The 14,988-nt window shown below is 43.7% G+C and overlaps 2 protein-coding genes across 8 annotated transcripts in view; both read left to right on the plus strand.

Annotated features, from left to right (window-relative positions):
• LOC119390669 (gastrula zinc finger protein XlCGF57.1-like) overlaps window positions 1-14,988 on the plus strand; it is a 691,222-nt gene that overhangs the window by 518,663 nt on the left and 157,571 nt on the right. For 2 of the 4 annotated variants that reach the window (XM_049415088.1, XM_049415086.1), the window contains exon 5: window positions 1,624-4,192. The exons of 1 other annotated variant lie outside the window; for it this stretch is intronic. In XM_049415088.1, coding sequence (XP_049271045.1) covers window positions 1,624-2,921 — 1,298 coding nt within the window. In that variant the 3' untranslated portion in view covers window positions 2,922-4,192. Of the gene's footprint in view, window positions 1-1,569; window positions 4,193-14,988 lie in introns of those variants that run through there. One more of the 4 variants, XM_049415085.1, reaches the window with a different exon arrangement.
• The window catches only part of LOC119390677 (gastrula zinc finger protein XlCGF57.1), a 963,551-nt gene that overhangs the window by 372,413 nt on the left and 576,150 nt on the right, over window positions 1-14,988 (plus strand). The gene's annotated exons all lie outside the window — the stretch shown is intronic.

The following is a 14,988-nucleotide window of genomic DNA, read 5'->3' on the forward strand; positions in this document are numbered from 1 at the left end:
CGAATTTCTGCTAATACGAATATTTTTCGTGACCCTACAAGATTCGCATCATCGAGATTCTACTGTAGTCTACCCACATATAGTATGCTAAAATGAGTAAACAAGTACTGAGTGCATTAGTGTGGTTCGCTGGAGATTCATATCGCACATGCTGCTGCATCACACTACCACAGCTGTTCAGTTCTATATTTCCTACCAAATTAAAGTGCTCCTGTTTGTATTGCCTTGTGTATACATAGAGCTTGTCTTTAAGAAAAAGTAACTAGTTTTGTTAAATTAGTTACTGAAGAAGTAGTCACCCAGTTTCAATACTCACATATTTAGTTGATCAAGGGCTTTCTAACGGTCAAGCCTGACTGATGCCAAGGGTAAAATTATGTTTGGATGTACTCTGTTGCTTGTGCTCGTTTAAGAATCATCTGTGTGCTGTTGTAGATGGTTCCATTCCTCCTAGTTAGTAACCAAAAAACTGCATGCTTTGAATATTACCAGAGGGGCATTGACACAGCCTCCTCTTAAAAATCATTTGCCATATTACACTTTTGTTGCAGCCTAATCCATTATGAGCTTGGGATTGTGATGGTAATGTGACCATGTCTAGTCTGCTTTTCCAGATTGGTGAAATGTGTAAAACAAACTTTCTGCCATCTTAGTCGGTTGAAATTGGGAAGCAAATCATGGATTTCTTGCAACGTTGACAGTTCAATCATCAAAGTGAAGAAATTGTGCTTGCCTTTTAAGGCTCTGGTTCACAATAGCTATTTCTTAATGCATACTTTTGTTTTTACATATGTGTCTGTGCTGAGAAGAACAGTTTTCCAGATAAGTTACCGCAATGTTAGGTAGTGGCACTTTGATTTAACACTGGAAGATGTAAACAATCATCTGTAAACTGGAACCCTGTCTGATGAATCAGTGACTTTGTATTTCCTGGTATCATTATGCTTTCATTGACGCAGTATAGAGACATTAGTGGGGAATGTGTAAACTGTGATAGTAATATAAAGAAACAGTTACTTTTGTAAGCACATTAATGTACTTGTATTTCTGACCACCAAAAATGTGATGCCACTGTAACTCTTACAACTGTTTATTTTTCTTATTTCCCAAATTGCTTCATTGTAACTTCTTCCATTCATATTTTATTTCATATGGTTCATGTGTTGGAACATGAAGTGGGTCTTTGCTGTGCAGTGTTTTATGGATATTTCTATACAAAAAAAAAAGTACAATGAATAGTTCAATGGCTTATTGTTTATCGTTTGCACGTACAGACATTTGACTCTTTAGACATAGCACCGGAATGGCATGCAAATCAAATTTCGTTTTTTGGCACCTGCTGTTCGCATGTATTAACCATAGCTTTCATGTGCAGCAAGATGCTAATTTTCGTGAAATATGCTGGGTCGGTGTCCCATTGCCATAAGAGTAGCTTTGGTTTGGGTGAGACCAGGTGATCATCTACTTCACTCACATGTAGAGCAACCATTGTGTATTTTCTGGTTTGCAATCCAGTTCTCCATGCCACATAATTTGCATTGCCTTTCTGTGCTCTCGATGGCTTTGCAGGTTCCTTGTTTGTTGAGTCAATGGAGCAGTCTTCTTCACTGGCATCTGTAGAAGGTCAACGGCATTCCTGCGAACAGGGCAGCTGTGTGACCCCGAAGAAGTCAACTATGAACGGACACCTTCGAAAACATATGGACAAGCCCACCTTACAATGCCACTTGTGTCCAGCTGCATTCGTTCACAATTCCAAGCTCTTGGCTCATGTACGCACCCACACAGGAAAGCGCCCTTTTTCCTGTGGCCACTGTAATGCATCATTTGTGATGAAAAGCGATCTCGTAGAGCACATTCGCATTCACACTGGAGAGCGTCCCTTCTCCTGTGTGCGCTGCAATGCATCGTTTTCGCGGAAAGTCACCCTCAATGACCACATGCGTACTCACACTGGAGAGCGTCCCTTTTCCTGTGTTCACTGCAATGCATCCTTTTCACGGAAATGCCACCTTGTAAGACACATCCGTACGCACACAGAACAGCATCCCTTTTCCTGTGTCCGCTGCAATGCATCGTTTGTGATGAAAACCCGCCTTGTTCAGCATATGCGCATTCACACTGGAGAGCATCCCTTTTCTTGTGTCCACTGCAATGCATCCTTTTCGCGGAAAGACTCTTTAAATGACCACATGCGCACTCACACAAGAGAGCGTCCATTTTCCTGTGTCCACTGCCATGCATCCTTTTTACGGAAAGGCAAACTAAATGAGCACATGCGCACTCACGCAGGAAAGCTTCCCTTTCCGTGTGTCCACTGCAATGTATCGTTTGTGACGAAAGCCCGCCTTGTTCAGCACATGCGCATTCACACCGGAGAGCGTCCCTTTGCCTGTGTCCACTGCAGTGCATCCTTTGCGCGGAAAGACAATCTCAATGAGCACATGCGCACTCACACAGGAGAGCGTCCCTTCTTGTGTGTCCACTGCAATGCATCCTTTTCACGAAAAGGCTCCCTCAATGACCACATGCGCATTCACACAGGAGAACGTTCCTTTTCCTGTGTCCTGTGCAATGCATCCTTTTCGCGGAAAGTTTCTCTCAATGACCACATGCGTACTCACACAGGAGAGCGTCCTTTTTCTTGCGTCGACTGCGATGCATCCTTCTCGCAGAAAGACAAACTCAGTGACCACATGCGCACTCACACAGGAGAGCGTCCATTTTCCTGTGTCCACTGCAATGCATCCTTTTTGCGAAAATGCCACCTCGTGAGACATGTTCTTATGCACACAGGAGAGCGGCCCTTTTTCTGTGTCCACTGCAATGCATCGTTTATGATGAAAGCCCACCTTGTTCACCACATGCGCATTCACACAGGAGAGCGTCCCTTTTCCATGTGCACGAAGGAAGCAGTGTGATGCATCCTTCGTGAACAAATCCAACCTCATGAGACATATCCATGCTCACACAGAAGAGCGTTTCTTTTCCTGTGTCCACTGCAATGCATTGTTGTGGTGGAACGCTTCCTCGTTCAGCACATGAGTACTCACACAAAACAGCGTCCCTACTCCTGTGTCCACTGCAGTGCATCTTTTTCCCGAAAATACAAGCTCACGGACCACATGTCCCGTGATTGTAAAAAGGAGAAGCCATAAATAAGTTTGGGGCCTAAAGACTTCTTTTGAAGGGACGGTCTAGTAGGGACGGCGGAGTTTGTTGACGAAGCTCACTGGCTCAAGAGACAGTGAGCTTGGTTTAAGGTGAGGAAAGACGCTTGGTTTGCCAACTCCCTAGCGAGAATGGCACGTAGGCACGGTAGGGAAGAGAAGAAAGGGAGTAGGAACTGGAGGCCAGCTTTTTTTTAGGTTTTCGGTTTTATTGCCAGTGCAGCTGTACACCCACTAGTTTTGCTAATGTGCAGAGAAGGTACCCCAGCTTGGCGTACAGTGTTGCGGGTACTCATTTCTTGTGAAAGTGGCTTCTTTCCTCTAACTTTATGTCAGTTTCATTTCCCCTTTCGATAACGACGTTGAGCCATGCTTCCTTATGCGTTGCAGAAATACATGTGTTATTCTAAATCACTGCTACTTGATTATTTACACTAATGAGCGCCAGGGCGGCATAACTTTCCTTCAGAAAAAACTAGTGAGTGTCCACAGGCACTGGGATTCATACCTTGTGCATACCACTTTGGAAGCAGACCCTCTGAACACTTTATCATAGCTGGATTATTAGTAGTTAATGCTATGGAGAAAGGGGATCAGGTTAAATGTTAAAGAAATGACTTCTTTTTCCTTTGCACTTTGTGAAGTGTCCCCTTAGATCTCAAGTGTTCAGATATCAAGTGATGATATTGCTGTGCTGCGCTGTGTAGATGTGCACCATGGAAATGTAAAAAGAAATTTAGAGTTCATGTAGCTCACGCTCAGGATACGATATAAGAAAGCTTATAGACTACACCACTTTACACCCTTAAGGGTGTTTTATCGCGTCTACCACTAACGCCCATACACTCTAGAATAAGAGCGTTTTCACGAATCAAAACACGAATATCAAAGGACGCTTGCAATTGTCTAAGCACCCTTATCACTGCAAAACAAAAGAATAATTCAAGGCTACCAGTTTGAGAACATCCACTTACAATGGCAATAAAGGAGATAAAATTGCACATACACATACAGTCATACACACCTACATAGCAAGGTAAAGAGCATCATAGATTGTTTGTGCTACACAGCCATGTACCGATCAGCCACAGAGCGATAAAGCAAGCCTACGTTATGGTTCATTGTTCTTTAACAACAAAAAGTTGACTTATGTTCAGGCATTAGCTTCGGTTATACAATCAGGCTGACAATGAAGCAGCAGTACCATACTAAAAGTGTTGCTTGGGAATTGCAGAAGCATTACAAATAATGTTGACGACCTTGCTCACCTTATTAACATGACTAATCATTCTCTTGTACTTGGACCTGAGTCGTGGTTGAACAGTGAAAATAGTGACAGCGAAATCTTTCCCGTAAATTGTACAGCTTATCGTAGAGATTGGGATAAACGCGGCATAGGTGCCTTCACAATAGTGAAAAAGAAATTTATGCTAAAATGTTGCAAATTCATACGGAAACAAACGAATCAATCTCGTTGAAGTTGTGTTTCCAAAATGGAAAGACTGCCATTTCTTTCTTTTCATAGGCCACCAGGTAGCGAAGTTAAAGTAATGAACGACTTGAATGAGGACATTGAGGCAGTAAATGATGATCACGTAATACTTGGAGGTGATTTTAACCTGCCTGAAATCCATTGGGCTCAAGAACATACTAAGTCCCTGGTTAATAGTGGTTCACAAAAGGAATTGTTCAAGATGTGTAGCTGTTTCTCGCTCATCAACTTGTTCTGCAACCTACAAGAGGAAATGATGTGCTTGATTCATTGCTTGCTGGTTTGCCTCCCGAGGACCAGCACACGTGTAGAAGTGATCGTAGCACTGTGCTTTGCGAGCTCAACTTGCGTCATGTTAAAGTTACAGATACCGGAGCAAGATGAGTACATAGCTATAACCACACAAATCCTTTTACAATAACAGAAGCACTTGACCGTTATTATGACATTTTTAAGGCTGTCAGATACATTTGATGTAGAAGATATGTGGGTGAGGTTTAAAACTAAATTGTTCAAATTGTGTAAGCAACATGTGCCTTCACGGCTGATGACAGTCCGACGGAGCATAATAATATTTGGGGTTTTACGTGTCAAAACCACGATATGATTATGATGGACACTGTAGTGGAGGGCTCTGAAAATTCCAACCAACTGGTGTTCTTTAACATGTACCTAAACCTTAGTTCACGGGCCTCTAGCATTTCACCTCCCATTGAAAGGTGGCCGCCGTGGCTGGGATTCTATCCCTCATCCTTCGGGTCATTAGTCGAGCACCATAATCATTAGATCATCATGGCGGATAGCCCGACGCAAAATGTAAGCCTTGGTTTACAAGAGACATGCAAAAATTAATTCATGGGAAATGGAATGCATACAATAAAGTAAAAAAAAGACGTGAGATAGAGGCAAAAGAAATAGCTCTATTAACGTGAAACCTCTGGAGGGGTGAAGCGTGCAGTGTGCGCCAGTGTTTCCCTCAGGAAAATCACTGCTAATGGGCAATGAGAGACAGAAGAAAGATTAGACGCAGAGACCCTCAGTCCGCATTTAGTTAACGTGCACCCTGCGAATCTATTGTTCAACTACACACGAGAGATCTCCCAGCTGCACCACAGTGCAGGTCAAGATTCAGTGGTGAACGGTTGTGCAGCACGAGCAGTCGGTTTATACAAGAAACTCGCTAGCAGACGGTGCCTGCGTCGGCGTTGTCTCTCGCGGGCGAAGGCGCGTTCTTCTTCCTCGCGAGCTGGTAGTTCAGCGTTCATCGCAGAAAGAGTGTTTCTTTCCACACGGCGAGCGCTGAGGCGGTGGCGCCATCTCTAGCGCTCAAGCAAATAGACAGGACACGACAATGCAAGCAAGCGAATGGGTCATGACTCATGACAATGCACGCGGCGACAGCAGACGACGATGCACCGCCGACAAGTCAAGACCCTAAGGTGCTTCGCCCCTAAAATTGCAAGTACTAGCGGCTAAAATGAGTGATGCCACACGAAAGGCTAAGGCTGTTTACACTGAAACTCCAGATTTAGAATTAAAGAACGTCCAGAAAAATTTTGGCAAATCTTCAAAAAAAAAAGGTGATCTAACAATATTGAATATTGATGAAAACGGCATGTTTTAGTCGGAAACGCGAACGCTTTACCTTGTTTTTTACATGAATATTTTCTACTCATGCACAAACGCTAGCGAATATTCCTAAAAAATTTGTTATGTTACTATGGAAGAGGTTGTGTTTAGTCTGTATTAAAGCAAAGCCTTTTTTTTTTTAAACTTACTCTTCGAAAGCTAGTGGCCCAAATGAAATACCGCATGCTTTCTTGTCATCACGTGCACGCTCAGTTGTAAAATATTTTTCTCTGTTTTGCTTAATTATTAAAGAAGGGTCGTCTACCTCTTGATGGGATAAAGGCAAACATCACAAATCTGGGCCGCAAAGCTTCGTTTTAAACTGTCGTCCTGTGTCATTGACTAGTACAGAATGCAAAGTGCTAGAACATGTTCTCTTCGCTAGCATAATTAAAAAGATAAATGAGAACTATCTGTTAAACAACTGCCAGTGTGGCTTCCGCATCCAGTCTTCCTGTGTCATGCAACTTACAGAATTAACTCGTGACCTGGCAAGTGCATTCAACAGACAGTACAATTCATTGTATATTTCATAATTTCAAGAAAAGCCTTGATGTGGTGCACATTAATTGATTAATTGAAAACTTTTCTTGGTATGGTATTGACAGTGTTGTAAATAATTGGATACAGAATAATCTTCAGTTTAGGCAACTCGGGGTTGTCATTAATGGATTTGCGATTATGTCACGTACAAGTATTTTTAACAAATTATATCCGAGTTTCAGCACATAACGAACCACGTGGCCGCTAGGCTGGCATGGTCACATTTGACGCACTATAACTTGTTAGCAACCAAAATAATGCAACGTTTTTTTCTGCAGAATGGTAGACGACGTCCTTGACTTCAATCAGAGGGATTTTTAAAAAAAATTAAAAATAGCCTTTTTCAGAAAATAATTTCCAATGTTCTGCGTTTTTGGTAAATCACTTACGTTTCAGCCCAATTATGGAGTAAAACGGAGCGCAATAAAACCACGAAAATTATTTTAAAAGAGATCAAAGTTATTATGTACCGCTTTTTATTATTCTCACTTTAATTTGCTTGCAGCAATAAATTCCTGAAGTACAGGTATTTTGTGCGATTTGCCAAGTTTGCGAGTTTTTTTTCTTCAAAACTGCTTCGACAAGCAAGGAAAATAATAGACTCATAAGATTGTATTTTACTTGTTCTTTAAGGGGAATAAGTATTGTGACGAAGAAGTGCACCGTTTTTTCCCTATGTGCGCTCAAAATTCAGAAATCGCGAAATTGCGGAAAAGTGTTTTTTGTGGCCAAAATTTGTATTTTTTTTTCAGGCGAACAAAATTTTTTTCCGCAAAACTAACTTCAAAACCATTTAATGCCTAGACCTTCAGTAAATTTCATCAAAATCGGGAACGGTGACCGGGACCTTGTGTTCGATCTTATCTGGACAGTGCAAAAAAACAGTGCAAATGTTTTTCTAGAAGAAGGATGACACAGTTTGTCTAATTATTACATTAATTGAATGCAACTATTTACTGTGTCGGGGTTTACTTGAGAGTGTATTTCAGCACTGATTTATCATGGACAGGACATGTTGATCACGTTTCTGCCAAAGCATCTCATTTCCTAGGTTATATGAAAAGGAACGCTAAACAATTTCCAATCAAGGCAATGGCTCTAAACTATCTTTCCAGTGTACGATACTACTTGAATACACTAACGCGGTTTGGGATCCCTGGACCCAAATAAACTTAGACAAGCTGGAAAGAATACTCAGTACAGCTGTGGAGTTTGCATTTAGATATTATTCAAGAAAGTTCAGTGTAGCTGTGGAAAAAGAAAATGGGTGTGACACGCTGCAAAAACGTTTATTTCATGAATTGAATGATTTCCATGATATCTACCTTTCAAGAGGCATTGACTGCACAAAGTATTTGCATGAGCCTCACCATGTGTCTAGGAGAGTGTATCACAAACTAAAAGCGAGGGAAACATTTTGTAAAACTAACACGTTTCGGAAGTCATTTTTCCCCAATACAATTACAGTTAGGAATTGGATACCAAGTGACATTGCGAATATAGGAGATCTTTCGAAATCAGGAATACTTTGGGATGGCCTCTTCTTGAAGACAGGCGCAAATTCTTACGTTTATCTCTGTTTCACAAAATATTCCATGGTTTAACGGGTATTCACAAAGAAAACTACATATCGGAGCCTACATATACATCTGCTCGTATTGATCACCCACTTAAAGTGCGCGAGATCGCTTCCAGAATTAACCTTTTTAAATATTCATTTTTCCCGCGATCAATTAGGCAATGGAACAAACTACCTCAAGAAATCGTAGCCGCGTCCAGGAAAACATTCGCCACTGCGCTTGAATATCGTATTTTATCGTAGCCTGCGCACAATTTAAAGTTGCCTACACTTTCGTTTGATCTTTCTAGGGATCTAAGCTGGAGTTCTCTTTTTTCTTTTTTTTCTCCCTCTCCGCCTGCATTTATCTGTCTGTGTGTATATATATGTGTGTATATTTGTATGTATATGTGTATATATATATATGGATATATGTGTATGTGCGCGTATGTATTTATTATATATAATATGTTTTCTTGCTGCTGTATCTCCACACACGTCAGTGTTTATTACGTGTCACCCTTGGATGCTTCATTATGTATCTGTATTTCTTTTATGTACACCTCAGTGTTAATGGATTGTCGCCCTTCTGCATTTCGAAACTGTTATCTCCCCCCTACACTGATGCCCCACGCGGGCGCTGTAGGTACTGTAAATAAATAAATAAATAAATAAATAAATAAATAAATAAATTCAAAGGATTTGTTTGTCAGTCGGTCTATGATCATTTTGTGCTGTTTTGTTCTGTGTAACCTGTATGTTTTTTTTTTCTTTTTGTCATTCCTCCCCACTGTATTGCCAATGAATGTGCCGTGGTTGCTTTCGTAAGTAAATAAACTGGTATATATAACCCTAATGTCTTCACCTGGCATTCAGTGCCGATGAGGATATCGTGCACTGTTATGCTTAAGTAAACAATAAACATTCACAGAAAATGTGGAAGTTTGTGGAGTGCTTTAAGACAGCTTTAAAACGGACAGACATGTTAGTATAAACTTGCCTAATCATCCAATTATTAGCTGGCACTCGACTGTATGGGCTACATGTGTTTTTGGAACTCGAAACACCTCTTGCTCCGTAAGGGCGTTTTAAGTAAAACATTAATGCTTACACAAACCAGAAGGCTATTTGACGAAGGAAAAGCGCATTAGACCCTAATATTTTAAATTTGTATGGCAAAAAGGTGTTCCGTGTGTTTGAAACCCCTTTAAAGGTGCAACCTGGAGATAATGAAGCCAAGGAAGTATAGGGGACAGATATGAAGAAAATTTCTTCGCATCTGTATCACGTCCTTCAGCCTTGTGGCGCACATGTGAGCGCCCCGTTACAAAGGGGACGCTCATAGCATCCATCCATCAATCCAGCGTAGGTTAACCACCATGAAACGGGCATACACCACTACATGCATGCACCGCCACATTGGGGGGGGGGGGGGGGTTTAGGTGACTTTTTGCATTGGCGTACCTACCGGGGGGGGGGGGGGCAAGGGGGGCGCTAGCCCCACCCCCCCTTCACTGAGAAAAGTTAGGGGGCAGAGCCCCCCACTTTCGACAGTGGTCATTGCCGGCTGCACACTGGGAAACCATCAACTGAGGCGATGTTTTACTTGTGAACACTTATTTATATAATGAAATTTAACCTGCGCTTATGCTGTGGAGATCGCCTCCCCTGTCTCACGACCACGCACTGTAGGTTCTCTGCGGTGCGCACCACCTTTGCGACGCTTTCGCGCTTTGCGCTACAGCATTGCAGAGAAGGCTACCGCTGTGTAGGGGCTCTTAATGTTAGAGCACTCTGTCATCATTTTATTCTGTTCTGCCTGGCCTGAAATTTACATAATCGACGACGCAAATACGGGCAGCCGTAAACGTTTTATGGACCGGTCAAACGGTCTTCCTGTTTCAGGAAATTCATTTTCTTTCATCGGAAAGGAATAGCATCACCCCTGCTGTATATATCCAATTTTCTATGAGTCGATGAGTGTGCAGAACTGTTGAGTGTTTTAGTTGGGCCGCAGTGGGGGAACTAGTGAATGTTTTCGCTTGAGTTTCCCATTACCTGCGTCGCCTTGCCTACGTTTTTAGATTAATCTAAAAACGTTGGCCTTGCTTAATCATATGGTAGCTTCAGCGATCACGGCGGCTTGGAACAAGGTGAGCAATAAGGTAGTGGACTCGAGTACATTGGGAAGCCCAGCTTTCAAGCTTGTCCCGCAACTTGATCTACCGGACCAGGGAAATGGTCAAGGTCCACGGTTTTCTAGACTAATAGTTGTTGGGGTTTAACGTCCCAAAACGATGGCTCCGGAAATGTCGACCACATGGGGTTCCTTAAGGGAGTACTGACATGAATTTTAAAATTTTTCAGGTTGTTGCTCTAAATGAAAGCACGGGTGTCGAGAACCCTAAAAAGAGTCGTGGTACCTGGGGATGCATTGCATATATTTTTAATACCGCTTCTTTCAACCAGCAGTTTCGGTTTCGAGAGCGCGGCTTCATAGTGACGTGTCAAGTCTGCCCGTGACGTCACGGGCAGACTGCAACCCACGAAATATGTACCTGCTGTCCTTTGCTGTCGGTCGAACGTGGTTCATGATGAGTGAACTGTCGTCCAGTGCCTCCGAAAGCGATTTCTATGATTTAGGCTGCATGCAGAACCCAGATTTCGCAAACCAAGTGAGCTGACTTGAAACGTCATAGGGCTCTCCATGCGGTGAAGCTGCCTTGCAGATGCTGGGAGATGAAAACTTTAAAATCAAACTTAAATATTTATACGTGTTTCCCGGATGCGGTGTGGGGAGAGAGTTAACACCACACGCCAAGGAAACCAAAAACGTCCGTTTTGCTGCACTTCAAAATCGTGTCAGTACTCCTTTAACGTGCAACGAAATCTAAGCACGCGGACCTCACGCATTTTCGCCTCCATCGAAAGTGCCGCGGCCGGGATTCGACCCCGCGACCTGCGTTTTCTGGACTAAGGAGACTGAATTGACAGCCGGGCCAGTTGGTTTTGAGTGATCTCGAATTGACTTGTACAGGGCAAAATACAACTCGGACGGCAAAGAAGCACACATGCGCAGCGCTTTTTATTTCTCTCTCTCCCTCCCTCTCTCTCAGCAAGAATGAGTTCACAGAGTTGTTGTACACGCGTACAAACAGCTCAACCTCGTTATACTACAACTGAAAATCTCGCCAGTTGCTATAAGTAGCCGCTGCGATCGGCGGGCAGCTTTCTTGAATTACGTTCAGAATGAGACACTGTCCGGCTATTCCAAAAAAAAAAAAAAAATGTTCAGGTATTGTTCAGCATAGTAATGCGCTGTTCAGTGTGCACACGTAATTTTAACACTGCGAGATTTCATTGATTTGTGACGTCGCACAACAAGCACGTGATGTGAAGGCACACTGAAAATTTTTCACGAATGGCGAAGAACCAGTGACCAAAAATATGCTGTATTGAAAATAGTGTATTCTCTTATTTTTTATGTAGTGCATGAGTGGTCATTGTGCAATGGATTATTTTGGGGTTATTTGCGGCATCGCGTAACGAGCAGGTGTCGTGTGCATGATCCAGAAAATTTCGACCAATCATAAACAGTTAATAGCCAATGCGGAAGGAAACAATGCCGGGTAGGTTAACGTTATAACCACCCACATTTTTTTTTTCAAAAAAAAATTGTGCTTACACCGTTTGCACAGGCGTACTTACTTGGAGGGCCGGAGGAGCTTCCAAGCGAAGTAGAAAGTACAAATATGATATAAGTATAAAAAACGTACTACGCCTCTAACAGGGGCGTAGCCAGAAATTTTTTTTTTTTTTTGGGGGCGGGGGGGGGGGGGCTACCTCCTTGATCTGAAGTGGGGGTCGGGCAGGCAGATGTGATCGAGTGTCGTTTTGAGCTCTGTATGTCATGGCAAAAAAAATTCGGGGGGGGGGGCACGGGCCCGGTCCTACCCCCCCCCCCCCCCCCCCGGCTGCGCCCCTGGCCTCTAATACCACAAATTCTTACTTAGAAATAACTTTTGGTTGACAAGTTAACACTAATAGTAATATAATAATAGTAATAATCATAATGCGCAAGAAACACTGTTTCGACTAGGAGCAACCAAGACAATATAAGGCATGCAAACATGAATATCTGCAAGAAAGTGTAGCGTCACGTGGTTTATTCACGTACAAACGTGAAGGAACGACGAGGAACTTTGAGGGTCCAAAATCCAAGCAAGCGCAAGCTCGGGTCACGTGGCTACCACTAACGCTGTGGCTTGCTTTCTTGGCTGCTTCGTCGTCGTCTGTATTGTTCACAACATTTGCCCCCGGTGAATAGCGTAGCCATCCTGGCGAACTAAGGCGTTGTCCGTATGGCGGGATCATAATAGGGCTTGAGGCGACTCACGTGGACGATTTCCCTACCACGACGACGCAAGTCTTGGGACGGTGTCAAAGGCTCAACCTCATAATTGACTGGGGACGTACCAGTAAGAACGCGGTAGGGCCCGTGATATCGGGCCAGTAATTTCGACGAAAGGCCAGAAGTGTTCGGTGGGATCCAAAGCCAAACTAGGGCACCTGTCGTGAGTCGCCTCAAACCCTATTGTGCTCCCGCCATACTGACAACGCCTTAGTTCGCCAGGATGGCTACACTATTCACCGGGGCAAATGTAGTGAACAAACAATACAGACGACGACGAAGCAGCCAAGAAAGCAAGCCACAGCGTTAGCGGTAGCCACGCGACCCGAGCTTGCGCTTGCTTGGATTTTGGACCCTCGACGTTCCTCGTCGTTCCTTCACGTTTGTACTTGAATAAACCACGTGACAGTAGTACTATTATTACGGAAAAGAAAAGGTGCAGTCACTGCTACATACATAAAACACGCAATATTAGTGAGCAGCTTCTAGACGTTAACGAAATTTCGTTGAATGATACAAATCTATACTACTGGTGAGGCTGCCATCGACATAATTCTATTCATGCATAAAGCTGTGGCGGTGACGTATAAAAACTGTTGCTATAAGGCCTCGACAGCTGGTATGGTGGCGCTGCGGCGCTAGGACATGGCTAGGACACTCAGCTCCGCGAGTCCGCGAGTAGCAGCCGCGCGCGTGATCCCGTCGTCGTGGCTAAAGTCACTGTAACGAGAAAAGTACCGCGTTCCTTTTCTCTTCGCCGCCGCGCCCTTTCGGTGGCTTCGCCACATAAATGGTCCAGCTCGCTCGCCTCGCTAGTGTCTCCCGGCCGCAGACGCACGGCGCTTTGGAGGGCGATTGTTTTTATAGGCTCACGAAAGCGTACAGGAGCATTACGACATCCCGTATCGTTTTGAGACTTCATCGAAAGCCTATCGAGGCATCGAAGAATGCCCGGGTAAGACCCTCGTTGCCATTCCCAGCGGGAAAAAGGATGCCAAACGACGGGCTATGTGGCTGCACAGAATTAGACGGGAAACATTTGTTCCCACGACTGATACCCGCATTGTGAGGTAAGCGCTTCATTGAGAATTCGCGAATGTTTCGGGGAATGTTGGCGCCTACCCTGCACTAGTGCAGCTTGTTTTTTCGCAGGAGGTTCATGCACAATAACATTTTATTATGTTTGGCGTAAAATTGACGCCTTTGGGCTCACATATAATGATCAGCGCGCCATGAAAATGGTACTGTCTGACGTGACTATGACGAAGACAAATAACAGATGGTAGCATGAAAATAATGGCTGATGCTCTCGCGGCCGGTTCGCTTGCTTGATATGCCCCGAAATCGGTATTGCGTGACGTGACTGTATGACGAACATAAATACCGTGCGGTAACATGAAAATAACGGTACGCACGTCATGTAAGGCATGATTTACATGCCATGCTCATGATGCACTCGCGGCCGGTTCGTTTGTTTGATATGCACCAAAATCGGTATTGCGCGACGTGACTGTATGGCCAACATATATACTGTGCGGTAGCATGAAAATAACGGTACGCATGCCATGTAAAGCATGATTTACATGCCATGCTCATGATGCTCTCGCGGCCGGTTCGTTTGTTTGATATGCACCAAAATCGGTATTCCGTGACGTGACTGTATAACCAACATAAATACCGTGCGGTAACATGAAAATAATGGTACGCATGTCATGTAAGGCAGGATCTACATGCTATGCTCATGATGCTCTTGCGGCCGGTTCGCTTGCTTGATATGCACCAAAATCGGTATTGCGTGACGTGACTGTAATGCGAACGTTAATAATAGGTGGTAACATGAAAATAATGGCACGCGTGTCATGTATGGCATGATTTACATGCCATGCCCATGATGCTCTCGCGGCCGGTTCGCTTGTTTGATATGCACCAAAATCGGTATTGCGTGACGCGACTGTATGACCAACATAAATACCGTCATGATTTTCACGTTACCACTTGTCATGCGTGTTCGTCGTACAGTCACCTCCCGCTATACCAATTTGGGTGCATTTCAAGCTAACGAACCACCCGCCATCGCAGCATGAGCGTGGCGAGTAAGTCATGCCGTACATGACATGGAAGTCATGATTTTCATGCTACCACCTATCATTAACGTTAGTCATACAGAAAAATCATGCCATCTCCC

The sequence above is a fragment of the Rhipicephalus sanguineus genome, chromosome 4 (genome assembly GCF_013339695.2).
Source record: "Rhipicephalus sanguineus isolate Rsan-2018 chromosome 4, BIME_Rsan_1.4, whole genome shotgun sequence".
NCBI classification, from domain to species: domain Eukaryota; kingdom Metazoa; phylum Arthropoda; class Arachnida; order Ixodida; family Ixodidae; genus Rhipicephalus; species Rhipicephalus sanguineus.